The 16147-nt window shown below is 31.2% G+C and overlaps 1 protein-coding gene across 2 annotated transcripts in view; it reads right to left on the bottom strand.

Annotated features, from left to right (window-relative positions):
• Window positions 1-16147, bottom strand: part of LOC141449420 (ABC transporter G family member 23-like) — a 41717-nt gene that overhangs the window by 3145 nt on the left and 22425 nt on the right. For both annotated transcript variants that reach the window (XM_074118856.1, XM_074118858.1), the window contains exons 4-12: window positions 8442-8549; window positions 6375-6468; window positions 5731-5859; window positions 5285-5415; window positions 2238-2457; window positions 1205-1382; window positions 945-1060; window positions 790-860; window positions 34-122 (exon numbers count right to left, since the gene is read on the bottom strand). In XM_074118856.1, coding sequence (XP_073974957.1) covers window positions 34-122; window positions 790-860; window positions 945-1060; window positions 1205-1382; window positions 2238-2457; window positions 5285-5415; window positions 5731-5859; window positions 6375-6468; window positions 8442-8549 — 1136 coding nt within the window. The remainder of the gene's footprint in view (window positions 1-33; window positions 123-789; window positions 861-944; window positions 1061-1204; window positions 1383-2237; window positions 2458-5284; window positions 5416-5730; window positions 5860-6374; window positions 6469-8441; window positions 8550-16147) is intronic.

Here is a 16147-nt window from a genome sequence, read left to right on the forward strand (position 1 = left end):
AAAAAATTAAGTATCCACTGAGCTGTAAATCACCTGCCACTAAACTTCTTTCCAGCACACCTAATAATTTTTCTTGTACAAGCACTCCTATTGTGTAGGACATAGGAAGATAGAAAATTAACCTGTAAAGGAATTATCAATTTTTCAACAAGAATCACTTGTAATGTAACTTAATGCTAATGCATTTTATTGAATTCATTAAAGTCCGAATTGCCCAATTGAACATTAAACAAACAAAATTAATGTATTTTTTGAATGATTAGAGAAATTAAAAAAGCTTTCTTTTTATTAATGAATACAAATAATTTAATTTAATTGAAATTATAACAGGTAATATCAAAATCATTGATTACACAACACCCAACAAATAGACACTGACTAGTTTTATTGTGCCATTTTCATTTGTTTCAGGTACTGTTGAAGCTAATCTTATTATAAAAATATTCCTCATTTACTTATTTTCTAAAAAAGTATTAGTTTATAATAAAATATTAGGATACCTTTTTTTTCTTGGCAAGGCCAAATGATTTAATTAGGTTATTATTAAGGATTATGTACATTTATTATGGTTGGATGATTTAAAACTTTTTTTTTTTCCTTATTTTAATTTTATAAGATTGTTTTATTTTATTACTCATGCATACACATAAATAAATATTGATAAATTATTAATGAAAGTTTTTTTATACTTTTTTACTTTATACTACTTTTTAAAAGAATAACCATTAATTAAACAATTTTTTTTTTTAAGTCTATACCAAAAAGAATGTAACAGTTGAGAATACTTACAAAATAATAATTGCAGGACTCGCATAATGATTTAAATTGGCTTCTGTTTCTCCATAAATTGGTTCCATCATCTATATAAAAGAAAATGCTCTTAGTTATTAATAAGAAGTATTGTTTGAATATTTTGGGAAATATAATAATTGAAATTAATTTACCCTTATTGGAATATATAATAACTGTTTATGCCATCCGCAATCATCGTACAAGTCTTCCATGTATTTAATGTATTCACTAAATATATCTATATTCAGAAGAGTTCCAATATTCTGATCTTTAAAAATAATTGTATATTTAGTACGAAAATAAAATGAAATTTAAAGTTATTTGTAGAAAAAAGTAGAAAGTTACATTAAATTTTGGAAACTGAAAAAAATTACGAATGAAATAATATGAAAAGATTAAAATAATTACATACTGGACATATCAAGCCAAACGTTGATGGTTCCATGCTCAATAGTGTATCTTTTAGACTGGAGATGGTCAGCTATTTTATCCACTACACTTTGAGTGTAATTTGAAGGTATATGTATAACTCCCCAAACATCGTTCTTCTTAGTGGCATAAAAAGCTGAATCCAGATCGTCATATTCTAACTATAATTGTGGAAGTATTTGTTAGCAAATATACATTTTTTAATCATGTTATACAGGTATGTTAAACATTAATATTAATTAGTTATTTAAATTTTAATAGTACATACGATATAAATACACTTTTGGAATAATGTTGTGAAATTATTTCACTAATACCTTTTAATGTCTTGGGGCATACTGTCTAATACGAGTATAAATCTTACAACGGTCACCTGTTGTCACACTTAACGGGATTTAAGTGAATTGTAGCTGGGACAAGAAGTTAAAAAAAACCAACGAAGGAAAATACACCAATTCACCTTATGTTGGGGACCACATCCCCCACTATTCTTTAACAATACACAAAGTAATTACACAAAAACAACCGCCTACAGGTGAAGGTAGCACAGTGAACCTCACCTCAGGGAATGGAAAACTAATTTATTTCACTATAGTTTTTGTAATTAAATTTATTCGTTACAGAATTTGTTCTGAAAAGATAGTTAACTTCAACAAAACGTATGTCCGCTGGAATAAAATAATCCCTGAGGAAAAGTTTCAAGCCAAATTGTGGCCATAAAATACTTCCTCCCTAAAAAAAGTTTTTTTTTGGACTCGAAACCTCAAAACAGATATTTATAAGGAAAACACAATTTCAAAAATTTGACACGTTCGGAATACCTTCCTTGCCAAATTTAGAAAGAGAGTAGAAAATTCCTCTTCGTATGAAGCGCATGCTGAGGATATTCTGTAAGTAATACAGCTACAATATCAATGAATACTGCATCTTAACCCTTTCAAATAAATTCATAAAATAAATATTAATTAAGATTTTTACGATTTGAAAATATAGTATAAAAGAGAATTTATATTTACTATATCCAATGAACTGCTGTACAGCTGTTTTACAAATCTACAGCCCATTACATACGATAAGTTACATCCTGGTAAGGTTTGTTTAAGTAAACAGTTATAAACACCATTAGAATCTTCTTCATTTACTACTGCAATTTTTAAACCTGTAGGATTGTGGCCAATTGCAATATTGAATAACAGCGTTATCGTAAGCGGTAGACCAAAAAGAAATAACAGCATTCTGAAACGATTTTACAAAAATCGAAATATTAAATCCTTCAATATAACATATACAAATACCAACAGATTCACTTAAATAAAAAAATAGGACAAATGCGTTAATAAGAAAGCACACAAGGAGTCTACTAACCAAAGTGGCACAATTTATGTAATGAGATCTACTTATCATTATTTCTTGATATGAAATTTACAAAAATTGAAAAACATGATTTAGCTGAGGCATTTTTCCATATGTTTACACAAATTCGGCTTAATAATGTTATGTACTTAATCTGGTCCCTTTACAGTTCTTATCTTCCTGGTTTATCATTACCTCCTTTCAAATTAATTTCTACTTTTGCTTATGAAACTGCCATTCCCTCACCAAATGAAGATTCCGTGCTAGCCTTTAGAAATCCATTAAAAACCTATTCATTTAGTTTGAAAAATGGAAAGAATGAATTAACACCGCTCAAAGAAAAATACCTCTTTTACAATAAGATGGACCACGTCTGATTTGTATCTGCTACTGGGTTGTTCAACCTAACCCTACTAAAAATACAAAACTTTTCAAACTATTTACTATCACAGCTTCTTCGAAAATGATAAAAATTAAATGAACATATGAACCAAAAGTTAAGTATAAGGTGTGATAGTATATGATCCACATAAATTATGTATAAACCGCATATAATGTTAAATAAACAATTTAGGATGTCACGTAATTTAAACGGTTAGATACGACGACCGCAAAACTAAGAAGTATTGTGTGACATACTAGTGTATTTCTGATTTTGGCTTTGGTTTTTTATTTATGTTGAATATGAAAAATGTCTAGAGCAGAATGCTATTTGATTGCCTTGATCTGCGGCACCTGAATAAAATAGTCGTACAGTCCGTCTGAAATAAAAATATATAAATAAATAATAGAAAAAAGTACAAAAGGCGTTACAGGCGACCAGCTAGCGAGTTTGTATAAATTGGAACTTTATTTAAAATTTATGCCTTCAGATAGTTCTCCCTTATAAGAAAATATATACAGGGGCATAAAATATATTAGATAAAAGATTAATGATTGAAGAAAAATCATCGATTAAGATAATTATATCTCAATCAAACTCAAAAGATAATGAAATTACAAATTTTGATATCTGTAGCAATAAAAAATTATTTTTTTAATTGCCTCAGAAAGGTTCCTCTAAGACTCATTTGTCAGAAAGATTTGTAAAGACCACATTCAAATTTAAACATTCAAAATTCTTATAAAATGTGCGTTCTCTTCGTAGTTCATTAACAATGTTATAATTTAATTAAACAAATCTTTTTAAAGTTGTTGATTCATACGATCACATTTGGGTTTTGTTTTTTCCCTACTTTTTTTTTTTTTGTTACAAAAGTAGAATTTAATAGCAAACAGTTTTGTAGGGTGAAGTAAAAAAATAAATTGTGATATTTTGAAAATGATGGAAAATTTTATAAATATGAATAAGACGGGTTTTGGTCTCTAGTTTTGTTTGAATACGCTAGAGGTCACGACTAACAATATAAAATGATATACTCCTTGTTTAAATTCACTGTTTTCTGATGAGTAAAACTCCACTCACTCTTTTAACTTGATAAGTATCACATGATTACGTGTTGCGAAAAATAAAGCATTAATTTAAAAAAAAAAAAACTATTATTTTCAATTTTTGACAATTATTTTGAAAACTGCTTCAACTATTTCTTTGTATTTATTTAACTTCACAATAACTAATGAAACACCAAGCCATCCAATAAGTTGAATATTTTTTTCAGAGGCCCCGACATACCACACATTGACACTCATATGTCTAAACTAACATTCTTTCTCATCCTGGTACACACTACATAACACAACCACTTAGGAAGCCTATCCTTTACAGAGACTTCATCAAGAAATTTGAAAGAGGAACTTCATTTAATGACATGATCACCATGGGCAATCTTTTAATGAAATTTATTTATTTATTAATATTATTAGTATTATTTCAATTTTTTACAATTATCTAGAAAAGTGCTTAAAGGATTTCTTCTATTTTGGCAATAGTAGAATATTTTGTTTAAGAATTTTGTTAGGAAGTTTTAGTAAAACTGCGATACTAGAGCCCCCGTGTACATTCTATTCAGATTTGATAATAATCTACTACTTAATTTACTCAGATTATTTTAATACTATTTATATTTAAGTATTAAAGAACATTTGTGAAATATATTACTTAAGAAAATTGCAATAAAAGAAATTTATGTTGTATGATTTGCTCCTAACATTTCTTTGCCAAAAGTGTGTCTGTATGAACGTTAAATTTTATAATTCATCTTGTATAGATTTAAATATATTAGAAGTTAAACGAATTATCTGCTTCTTGATTACTCCAATTTGAAAAATATTTTTTAACATCGCAACTAAGTTTTTTTTTTTTTTTAATTTATTTGCTATTCACAATCTACAAAGAATAGAATTCGTAATAAGTGAATACGATAAAGGAAGTCTTCCTGACTGGATCAACATGAGGAGAGAAGCTGCCCACCGGCAACACTCTCGCTGGAGTTTCTTACTTTACTGGAGATTGTCACGAGGCCAACAGCGTTTCAATCGTCGTGGAGGACGATCTGGAATCGTTGTGGAGGCGAGATTTAGAACAAGAGGATTGGTACAGAATGGAAGAGAGTCAAAGAATTTTCTATACTTAGATTTAGATTCGTCAGTTATGTATGAGATTATACTAATAAGTAAATACATAAAGATAATCTGGAACTTTAATATTTCTCTACTCCAGAGAACACTCTTATTACTGCCGTGATATCTACTACAGAAGGCAAGCACTTACGGTTTATTTCTCCATATAAAAAACCAATTCTTAACTATTTCAGCTACAAAACTGGCCTTTGAAAATAAATTTCCTTCCTGAAGATGTGATTTTTTTCTCTTCGGCCCACGGTGAAATTCAGGAATTTCTTTCTATAAAAAAGAAAAAAAAAATTATTGAATACCAATACATTATTATTATTATTATTTAAATTTATAATAATTATTGGAACATTTATAACTTATTTGCATTTTTAAAAATCTTATGAAAATAAGTAAGTTTAAAAAGCTTAAAAACCGCACTTTTCGAATCATTAAAGCGTTGGTGCCGTAGAGCCGTTCCTAGCTTTAGGAACTAAAAATGGGGTAAATCTAAAGATGCAATGAAATATGTAGAAAGCTTTCAGACTCAATAAGTAGTAAAAACAAACTATTGCATACGGAAATTTCTTTTTTTAATTTACTTACACTTTTTGAAGATTCTTGAATATAACTAAGTTTTAAAAATGCACTTTCCATAGAATCACAGTCATTTTTCGACATTAAATCAGCTGGCGTTTCTTCACAGAGAAGTACTCCGCCTCTCATCAAACCTACCTAAAAAAATGAAAAATATTAGAGACCTAAGAGAGAAAATAAAATTATTATTTCAAATTGTAAAATTTTTAAAGTTAAAATAGTTTGCGATTCTTTGTGAAAAATAGATTTTTAAACAAACTTTTTGACTATCTTATTAATTGTAGAAAATTTTTAATATTTTATGTTTCTGAGGATTGGTAATATAAACCCACAGTTACACATAATTTGTGTGTGGGATTTTATATCATACAACAAATCAATCATAAGACCACACAAAAATTACTGCCAAAATCCATCAGTTAAAACTACGAATTTTGCAAAAATAGAGAAAAAAATATGATAAACTTGGAGTAGAATGCATGTACTTTTTACTAAACTCTCCTAAAGCGTACCAACAAAAAACAAAAATACGGCGAAAGTAATTATTAAAAATTGATATGATCGTGATATCTCGATTCTTGTGCTTCCAACGTAAAGAATCGCAGTCAGTATTACAGAGTAAAAATGCATACAAATAAAATAAACACACTTACCTTTTGCGCTTGTCGTGCTTCTTCAATGTAATGTGTTGTAATAATTATAGTTTTTTTCTCACTGCGCGTCAACTTCAACATATGCTGCCAAATACTGAAATGTATTATCAGGATAACAACAATTATATTCAAATTATACACCTTATTCATAAATTATTAAAAAATAATAAATTGATTTTTTAAAACAAATTCTGTATTAGAGAATAAAACAAAGAATTTAAAGGCCTAATTCTGAAACATATTTACAAGCATATCTAACAAATAGGGGAACTTGCATTTTTTCTTAACTTTAAAATATTATCTTAAGCTGAATAAATATGTCAATTATTTAAACTTAGCATTAAAAAATTTCTTACTTTTAATCAGGTTATTTAAATGAAACATTATTAGATTTTTACAGAGAATACAAAGCATTTTATAAGAGGGTAAAGATATGAATGAGTTGAGACTGACTTATCATTGGTAATCACATATAATTCTGAGGTCCGGGTCTAGGCAATGCTACTTGAATTTTTCTAATCAAGAGTCTCATTCAAAACGGTTGTCGGAAGAAGAGAACTCTTTCCGGAAACCGGTGGTGCATTAAGTCATTTAATCATCTTTTAATTCAGGTTTTTGTGAGACTTAATTTAACAAAAACAAATAATTATTTGCAGTGGAAACTCCACTTGAAAAATTTCGACAATTGCTGCATGTAAAAGCAAGAGAACAGTGACTTACTTTTATCGAAATATGAGCGTAATAAGAGTCATTAACACTAAACCTACCGACATTTATGCATAACTATTCCTACCGCGACCTTTAAACTTAAAATCACTTAAATTTCTTATTTTATAATGAAGGTAATAATTATTTAACAATGAAAAAGCGTAGTTTCTTTTGATTAAAAATAAATCTCGTAGATTTTACTCTTTTATGCATCATTTTTTATAATTATAGGCTTCTCAATTGCCAATTTCCCGCTTACTTACTTTTTACATTTTAGACAGCATTTTTTAGTCTTATTGCCTTTGCAGTATCTTATTTGGCTATTTTCCGACCATTTGTTCGTGTACTAATATTTGTCATGCTTTTGCAATGGTAACACAAATTTTGCCTAGAAATTTCGCTTCCGGTAGTTTTTTTTATACAAAATCCATGCATTTATCCCGGGGCTAAGTCTAGGATATTGAAAACTATTAGTTGAGACCATCTCCGAGATTTTCCACGGTTATATTTCTTCCACGAGCTGTATACATTTCTGCTAATTTCAGAGCGACAAACTCCCCAAGTGGAACTATAGGTTCTCTGCTTTCACGTTTTCCCAAAAATGGAAAGCCTTTTATTGCATCGAACGCTAGCCAAGATTTGATACCAAATTTGTCCGGTTTATTTGGCAAGTACTGAGTAAATCTGCATCTTGACTTTGTTGGGAACAAATGTCCTTGGAAGAGATATATGCTCTTGGTTAGAACAGTTTTGACTGTTCTCTACGAATTTTTTCCAAAATTTAGAAATCAAAGCAAATTTATCGGTTTGTAAACGATTATTTCTTTGATCCACTCGAATAAACCTCAAAATTTCCGTCTATACATTTCTGCTCACAGTGTTTGAAAAGAATGCTCGTCCCTATTTTTGTTCCATAGAAAAGGGCAATATCGTACATTTTTCGCCTCATATGCACCACATGCAAACAATAATCCGATAAATGCATTATCAAATTGAGTTTTTGAGAGAATTCTGTTACAAAAATAAATAAATAAATAAAATAAAATATTAAATATTTAAATAATAAGTAAATAAAATGAAAATATTCAGCCGGTCAAATGACCGGTCGCGGTAGTTAAGACGGACTACAAATTTTTCTATAAATCAAATATTAGGAAAAGAAGTGAATATTAAAAAAACAATTGTATACATATTTTAGGAAAAGTCGTGAAGTTTAATGGCGGTATGATAACGCTGTAATTAGAAAATTTAAATCAAATTTAAAAAACAGTCAATTGACCGGTCGTGGTAGGTTTAGTGTTAATACAAAATTTAAGTAAATGTTAAAATAAATAGTATAGGAATAGTAAAATTAAGTACCTGTCGCTGAGAACTGGATCTAGACCAACTGTTGGTTCATCCAGAATTAGTATCGATGGATTGTGTATTAAAGAAACTGCTAGCGAAACTCGCCTTTGTTGACCTCCACTTGAAAAGAAATAATTATTATATCTGATTAATAAAATTTATTTTGATTAACTTAAAATTTGGAAATCAATTTTTTCCTAGAAACAAGTAAACGAATTATAGAGGCAAAGAAAATACTAGACAATATGTGGAAATCTTGATAAATGCAAATGTTATTGTAAAAAATAATAATTTTTTTTAGTGGTTAGCGAAAACTGGATTCCAACCGGTTCAAATCCAGTTGCTGACCATTAGATTTTCTCTTCCTAAGAGATTCTCACAGCTCACTGTCCGGGATGACAGTGTTGTCTGTAACAAGAGAACACTGTCTGGAGACTGGCTGCGCAATGAAAAAAAACTTCGGGCGCCAATGACAATAGATGTTGACTCGCCTTAAATTAAAAAATAAATAAATAAAAACTAACTAAATAAATAAAATTTGTTAGTTCTCGTGTTGAAGGCTCTCTGGAAGTTTAATTTGAAAGCACAAATTTTAGCCAAATCATTATATTGTTTCCTGTGAGAGAGAAAACAAAAAACAACTTATTTAATTTATTTAACTTCCTAATTTCAAGCTGTTTGCCTTGGATATCTCTTCCTAGGAACTTCTTAAAAAACGCTGACCAGTAATACGAGCGTTTTACTTCTTATATACTTTTCTAGGATTTGTAAGATTTTATTAAGAAACGATAGAAGGTCTTCGTAAAGGAGTTTCAAAATTATTGCTTTATTCTTTATTACCATTACTGTTATATCTATGATACTATTGTTGTTGCAGTATTTTGTTTCGATTAAGTTTATTTCAAGAATGTTTGTTACTGTATGTTCTTGGCTAACACCCTACAAATTTGTAGTCAATTCCTCAAAATGGATAAATGGCCAAGGAAACATAAGACTGATATAAGCTATTAAGATTAGATTAGATTAGACTAGGGCGGCCTCAAGGCCTACGCCTTTGCGACCTCTTTGGATCTATTGTGGCTTCCCTCACTTTGAAGCTCACTCTCCAAACCTGTCCTTTTAATCAGACTCTTAATGATGGAGAGTGACTCTTGGGTAAAGCTCACAGGCCTTGGTTTTTCCTCCCCGAGAAGTAACATCCTTAGGCACACGAGCCTCTCACACTGACACAACACGTGCAGTGCCGTTTCCTCCTCTTCCTGACAGAACCTACAGAGGCTATCATCTGCCAGGCTCATGCGATGCATGTGTTTTCTGAGCCTGTAGTGGCCAGTTAATAGGCCTACAATCATCCTTACAGCCCCACGGCCTTAAGGATTATTTCTGCAGTCAGCCTCGGCGAATAGCCTTTAATAAACTCCTTCGCCTAGCTCTGCCCAGTGGTGGCAAGCCACCACTCCTGAAACCTACTCTGCATCCATAAGTTAATGGTCGCAGTCTTAACACACTTCAACCACAAAACAGGGCTCCGGGCCAACGAAGTGTCCCGCAGAGCCTTCCCGGGCCAATAAATCTGCCGCTTCGTTTTCCTTATGTCCTGAATGACCACGTTCCCAGACCAGAAAGACCTTATTTTGGTCACTAATTTCCTTCAGGGCACTCAGACAGTCCCAAACCAGCCTTGAGTTGACCTGGTAGGAACTACCTAATTGCCTGTAGAGCAGCCTGACTATCCAAAAAAATTACGACCTTGGAATTAATAATTCCTCGCCCCTTAATCTCGGTAGCGCAGAACCTAATTGCAGCTAGCTCAGCCTGAAAAACTGTAGCTAGTTTTCCTAGGCTAACCGAAAAGCTACATTTCGGTTTTGCCCCGTACACTCCCGCTCCCACACCCTCCTCCGTCTTGGAGCCATCCGTGTACCTAAGTAAGATTAACTTAAAACTAAATGTCATTAACGATTTGTTGAAGTATTACTTCTTTAAAGCACTAACCTACATCTAACAATATATAATATGAAAAATGTGTTACTTGTCAAACTGAAGGCTCATTGGAAATTTGAGTTAAAAACATAATACATACTCTTAACACTAATATTATTACATGAAAATAGTAGTATGTTTCGATGTACGGTTGCCTTAACCTGAATAATGATTATAGAAAAGGTCGCCAAATAGCCAAACAATTCTCTTCCGTATTTATATAAAATTATTATCGTATTTTAAAGATTACGCTAAAATCTTATTAGGTATTACAGCTCAATGCCAATGTATCAATAAACTGTATTATATGACGTAATGCTCAATAATTCATAAATCTTGATATAGAATTTTCATAAACATATTTACACCTGTTAACCTTAAGCAGCTACGACGTTTGCAAATAATTAATTATTTTGAATACAATCTAAACCTAAACTAAATGTCATTTAAAGTGTCTGCGGTTTTTAGTTTTGTGTAATGCTGAAAACATACTCCATACACACATACTGACAAAGTTGTAAAAATCACTTTTTTGGCCCTAGGGTACCTCAAATTTAAGTTAAAAATACAAAAATCGTATATTTGACAAGATCGTAATATTTTTTCTTCTTATCTAAATTGTAAGAAAAAGAAAACAGGGAACTGCAACAATCTGAACCACAGTCTATTCTGAAGAGCAGTTTGAGAAGCGGTAATGATAATTCGGGTAAAATACGCACTTTCTCTGCTGAAATAATTGTATAGTATTAGGGTTATGCTACCTATTATTAGTTAATAAAGTAGTAAAGTAAATGTAATGTCAATGTAGGCGTCCTTAACTTATTTTTATCCTTTTCAAAAATTTGATCAGCCAAAGAAGAATAGTTTACAAAAGTTCTTATTAGTCGGTCTGTTACATTATTTTGTTCATATGCTAAACCGCCTGTCGAACTTCATAAATCTTGCAAACGATCAACTGAAGTTGTAACTAAAGATGCTATCTATAGAATGTACTGAAAAATTGAATAATAGGAAAGTTTCTTTGTAGTCCGCTTCACTTCATGCATATGCTATCTTCTTTAATATTAATTTTAGATGATGTAACATATTCTTGGTTTATTCAACTCCTGCTGTACACCAAATACAAACTGAAAAGTAATTAGTTGATTTCAAAAATAGTCTGGCTGAAACATATTATTAAATCTGAAATACTACTTCTATACTGCCTTCATGGAAAGTAAATATTGAAAATTGTATCAAAATTTAATGTTAGACAGTTTTGTTATTTATGTTTCTTGCCACATGTTCGAAGTACTCCGTCTGCTGACAATAATTCTAAATGGTGAAAACTTTTAGTATGAGTCATTGTAAACTTTGATTACAATTGTAAGATATATTAAATGTAATGATGTTAGCAATTGATGCGCCAGAAAAAAAAAAAATCTTGATCACACCGAAAATATAATAAAATGTTGTTTGGTTTCCAGTACTGGATAATATCGTTGATTTTAGTTTGAGTAGCTCGCTTATTCCACTATATTTCTATCCTACATTACATTGAAGAATCAGCAAGTGTAATGTAAGACAAGCAATCACATGGTGGAAGTCAAATTTTCTAAATCTAACTGATGTTGGCCTAAATATTGAATGACCTTTGATAATGAATGAAAATCCAAATCAGGTCATAAACTTCAAAAACATGCGAGCTAAGTTGGATAAAGTTAAAGATCTAGTAATATTCTAATTGTTTTAATTTATTTCCTTAATTTCTGCTGTTTTATTATTTTATTTTTACTTTCATTTTCACTTATTATATTTTCACTTTTTGTAAATACTTATTTATTTATTTATTTTCTGTTTAATCACAGGCCAAACTGTTAAGGCCTCTATTTGTTCCTGTATTTATTCTTAGGGGACAATTGTCCCAGAATAATAAATTTCTTTTCTATTCTATTCTATTCTATATCTGAGGCGCCAAATTCCAAAAGTATCCTTGCCCAAAATTTTTCAAAATTGAGATATAGGTATCACTGGTTTCATAATATTCTTCTCTAATCATTCGACTATATTTCCTAGTACTACAACGACCCAGATCCTATAAAAAATTCTATGATGCATCACTTTCCAACAATAGTTGTCTGAAGGAATTGCAATGAAATTATTTGTTCACAAGTATATTTATGCATGTAATGGAGGAGTTTGTTTATTAAGTTTCTTTGATTGTTCTTTTGGGTTGTAAAAGCCTGTGTGGGCATAATATAATTACCAAACTATTAATAAAGTGAAAATAATTGGGTGATTTTGTATGTTTATGGAAATAATTGTTTAATTTGAATTATAAAATAAAAGTATGGAACTCGCCTGACGATCATTTGATCAAGGTGCCAAATATATGAAGAAAAAAAAACATGTAAACATTATTTTAAAATATAACATTTATAATAATAATGAAAAATGCGTTTGAATTTATTGAATTTGAACATGGCCGATTACATTTCTCCTGTAGCAGTAACAAAATTGCCGCTTTCCTAAACATTTTCCTTCTAGTAAAAATTGAGTACATCTCCAAAACTATCCATATTCATGTTCTTGCCAAAACAATCTCTCCCCATAAAACAAATCGAAAAGAATCCTTACCTAAGTTAAAAGGCTAATTTTTTCGTTAATATTTTCATAATAGACCTGAAACTTCTTCAAAATATTCCTGAGGTCATTTTGAAAATTAAAACTGTCCGGTAGGACAGTTGTATAAGGGTTGACCATCAAAAACTGCACGAAAAAGTGTAACGTTGAAAAACACCCAACTTTGACAATTTTTTTCTCTTTTTCTATAAAAGATAAAATTCCCAAATTTTCTTTAAATCTTACTCCAAACCCTCCTTTGTAACTGTAATTTTTTTGCAACCACCCAGATCTAATAGGTTTCGAGAAAAAAGTTGCCGAAAATGAGCAAAAACGGCTTTTTCAAAAAATGTTCTTGTTCTTGTTCTTCTTGTTGTTGTTGTTCTTGTTGTTGTTCTTGTTGTTACCTTTTTTGTAAACAACGTAGCGCCTAAACGCGTGAACCGATTTTCATGAATGAGGTGTCATTCGATTCAATATTTTATGTAGATGTGCCTTTTGGGGGTCCCGACGCTGTACATCGAATGGGAGAGGAGTTAGCCCCCTTTATGTAAGGCCCCCTCCAAAATTATTATTACTAATTACTCTGTAAATCTTGGCCCGATTTTGATAAAATTTGGTAGGATGATAGGGTTAGGGCTCCCCTACATAACATTAAAGCGGCGATCAGCTCTTACACTTGTTAAGGGGAAGTATAGCAATCGTTTCAAATTATCGACACGTGAACCGATTTTTATGAATGAAGTGTCATTCGAATCGAAATTTTATACAGATTTGCACTTTAAAAGTCTCGGCACCGTGCCTCATAAGGAGGGGAGTTTGCCCCACCCAAATAAGGCTCTTTCTAAAACTATTATTACCAATATTTCTATAACGCTTAGTCCGATTTTGATAAAATTCAGCTCGAATAAGTGGTTAAAGCTCCTCTACGTTGCTGATTCTCTTGCTCCTACTAAGAGGAAGTACTGCAATCGTTTAAATTATCAATGAGTGAACCTATTTAAATCAATGAATTGTTCGATTAAAAAATCTTTGCCTCTTTGCCTTTTAGGGAGAAGTACTGCAATCCTAGTTTATTTTTCTTACTCCTCTTAAAAGAAAGTACTGAAATCGCAGTTTAATTTTGCTATTTACGTACAAATACCTTCCTATGTTATTCAAAACGCTTTCTCAAAAAAATTGTTATTGAGGATGGTTTGGGAGCCGCAACTACAATCATTTTTTAAAAAGATCTCTCTGTTAAGGAGATAGGTACCTAATTTTTCCTAGCGGACACCGTTCTAAAATAGTTCGAAATAGGAAACAACGAAGGGATTAGCAAAGCAATAAGGGGAAGACGACTCCACATTGAGATCCGAATTCGTGGGTATCCTGCAGATCCATCAGTCTGCCCTAAGAAACCTCTTACAGCTTTTGACTGGTGATGGAAATCGTTGCCTGGAACGGGATAGGCACCGGGTGGATACCGGGCAGGCTGATTCCTCTGCTGTGAACACGCTCACGACCTTCACTTAAACAAAGTCTTAAATTAAACATTTTGATTAAATCAAACTTTGAATGGCAAAAAATATTTAACTATTACTCTCATTATATACGAGTTGGTAAAATTGTGGGTTTATAACTGAATAACAATGAAGTGACGGAAGATGGAAGTCCATGCATTACATTGAAAATACACTTTAAAGGGACTTACTATCCCTCTCCTAAAAGTGCTTTATATGATTTTTCTTTTTGGGAAAAAATCACGAATAAAAAAAAGTATAGATCTACATCTAAGAAATTATTTTTGAGAAAAAACAAGAGAACTCGAAACAGTAAACTAGCCTTTTTAGCTACAGTGGATGGCCGATTTTAGCGAAAAAACTTTTCGGTTCGTCAATGAAACCTGCACTAAATTGCAAATTATTCTGACCATGCACATACTACACCATTCAAGCTCTTAATTTTCAGACAATTTGGATATTCGATGAATACGCCACCTTTCGCAGAATCAGTTTTAATTTGAATTCTTAAAAAAAAAGATTTCATACTAAAGTGTAGGTCAAGGTTGCCTCAAGAAATCGCTAATAAAGGATAGTTTCAATTAACCACTTAAAGTTAATGTATTTTGTTTTTCTTTTTAAATACAATTACTGGTAATTTTTCTATTTTAATGCGAAAATCAGATATTTTAGATATCCTTATCTTATATGTAATAATTAATACTAGTCATTTGTGAAAACTGGCTAGGTCGATGAAGTCTTACCTACTAACTAACTAAGCGGGGGTGTTTGATCATGAGTTGTCATTTAAAAACAAAATAAAAAAACTAAATTATTTATTTCGAAGGATATCTGGTTATCAAACCGGATACCAAAAATAAGTGACAATAAGGAAATACCAACGCGATTTTAATTAACCTCTTAGTGTGTAGGAAATGTTGCATTATGTTCATTCATTATATTTTGTTATTACTTTCATCCACCGCTTCAAGGAAAACGACTGCTAGTCAAATGTTCGTAAATAAGCTTTCTTTTTTATAAAAGTGAAAACGTAAATATAAAGGATGCTCAATCTACTTATTTATTATGGATTTATTTGGTTAATTCAATTGCAGCACTGAGATCATTCCGGCTTTGTGGCGTAATATATCCGCCAACTTCGGCAACAAAGAACCCACCTCCCCATTTGTTTAAATGCTTACGTAAAAGGAGTAAAACTAACGAATATTAAAGGTTGCGGTACTGGCTTATCCCTTTGGAAGTCCGTTATTTTGCAGTACATGACTCGGGCGGTAAAGTAACATAGTAAAAAATTAAATTTTATTTTGTTTGTGAGTCGTGAAAATACGCTCAAGTAGTCCAGCTGAAGACCGATCAGGAATGGAAGGAGAAGGCTGGCCGAGAACTTCTGTTCCAGAATTTCTGTTCTTAATATGCAGTATTCTATTGCATCATTAAATCACTCTTCAATTTGTTTATTCCGTCAGAATAGCAACATTGACCAAAAAACTTAAGGATGGTTCTATAAAGGTGAGATAAGAGCTAGTACAGCCTCTTGAAAATCAATTAGTAACAGGTTACATCTTTAATTTTATCAGCGAATTCCTCAATGGTAATTTCTACAATTCCTTCACCTTTTCCCATTCATCTAAT

The sequence above is a fragment of the Rhodnius prolixus genome, unplaced genomic scaffold (genome assembly GCF_049639745.1).
Source record: "Rhodnius prolixus isolate KJV_2025 unplaced genomic scaffold, Rpr scaffold_2, whole genome shotgun sequence".
NCBI classification, from domain to species: domain Eukaryota; kingdom Metazoa; phylum Arthropoda; class Insecta; order Hemiptera; family Reduviidae; genus Rhodnius; species Rhodnius prolixus.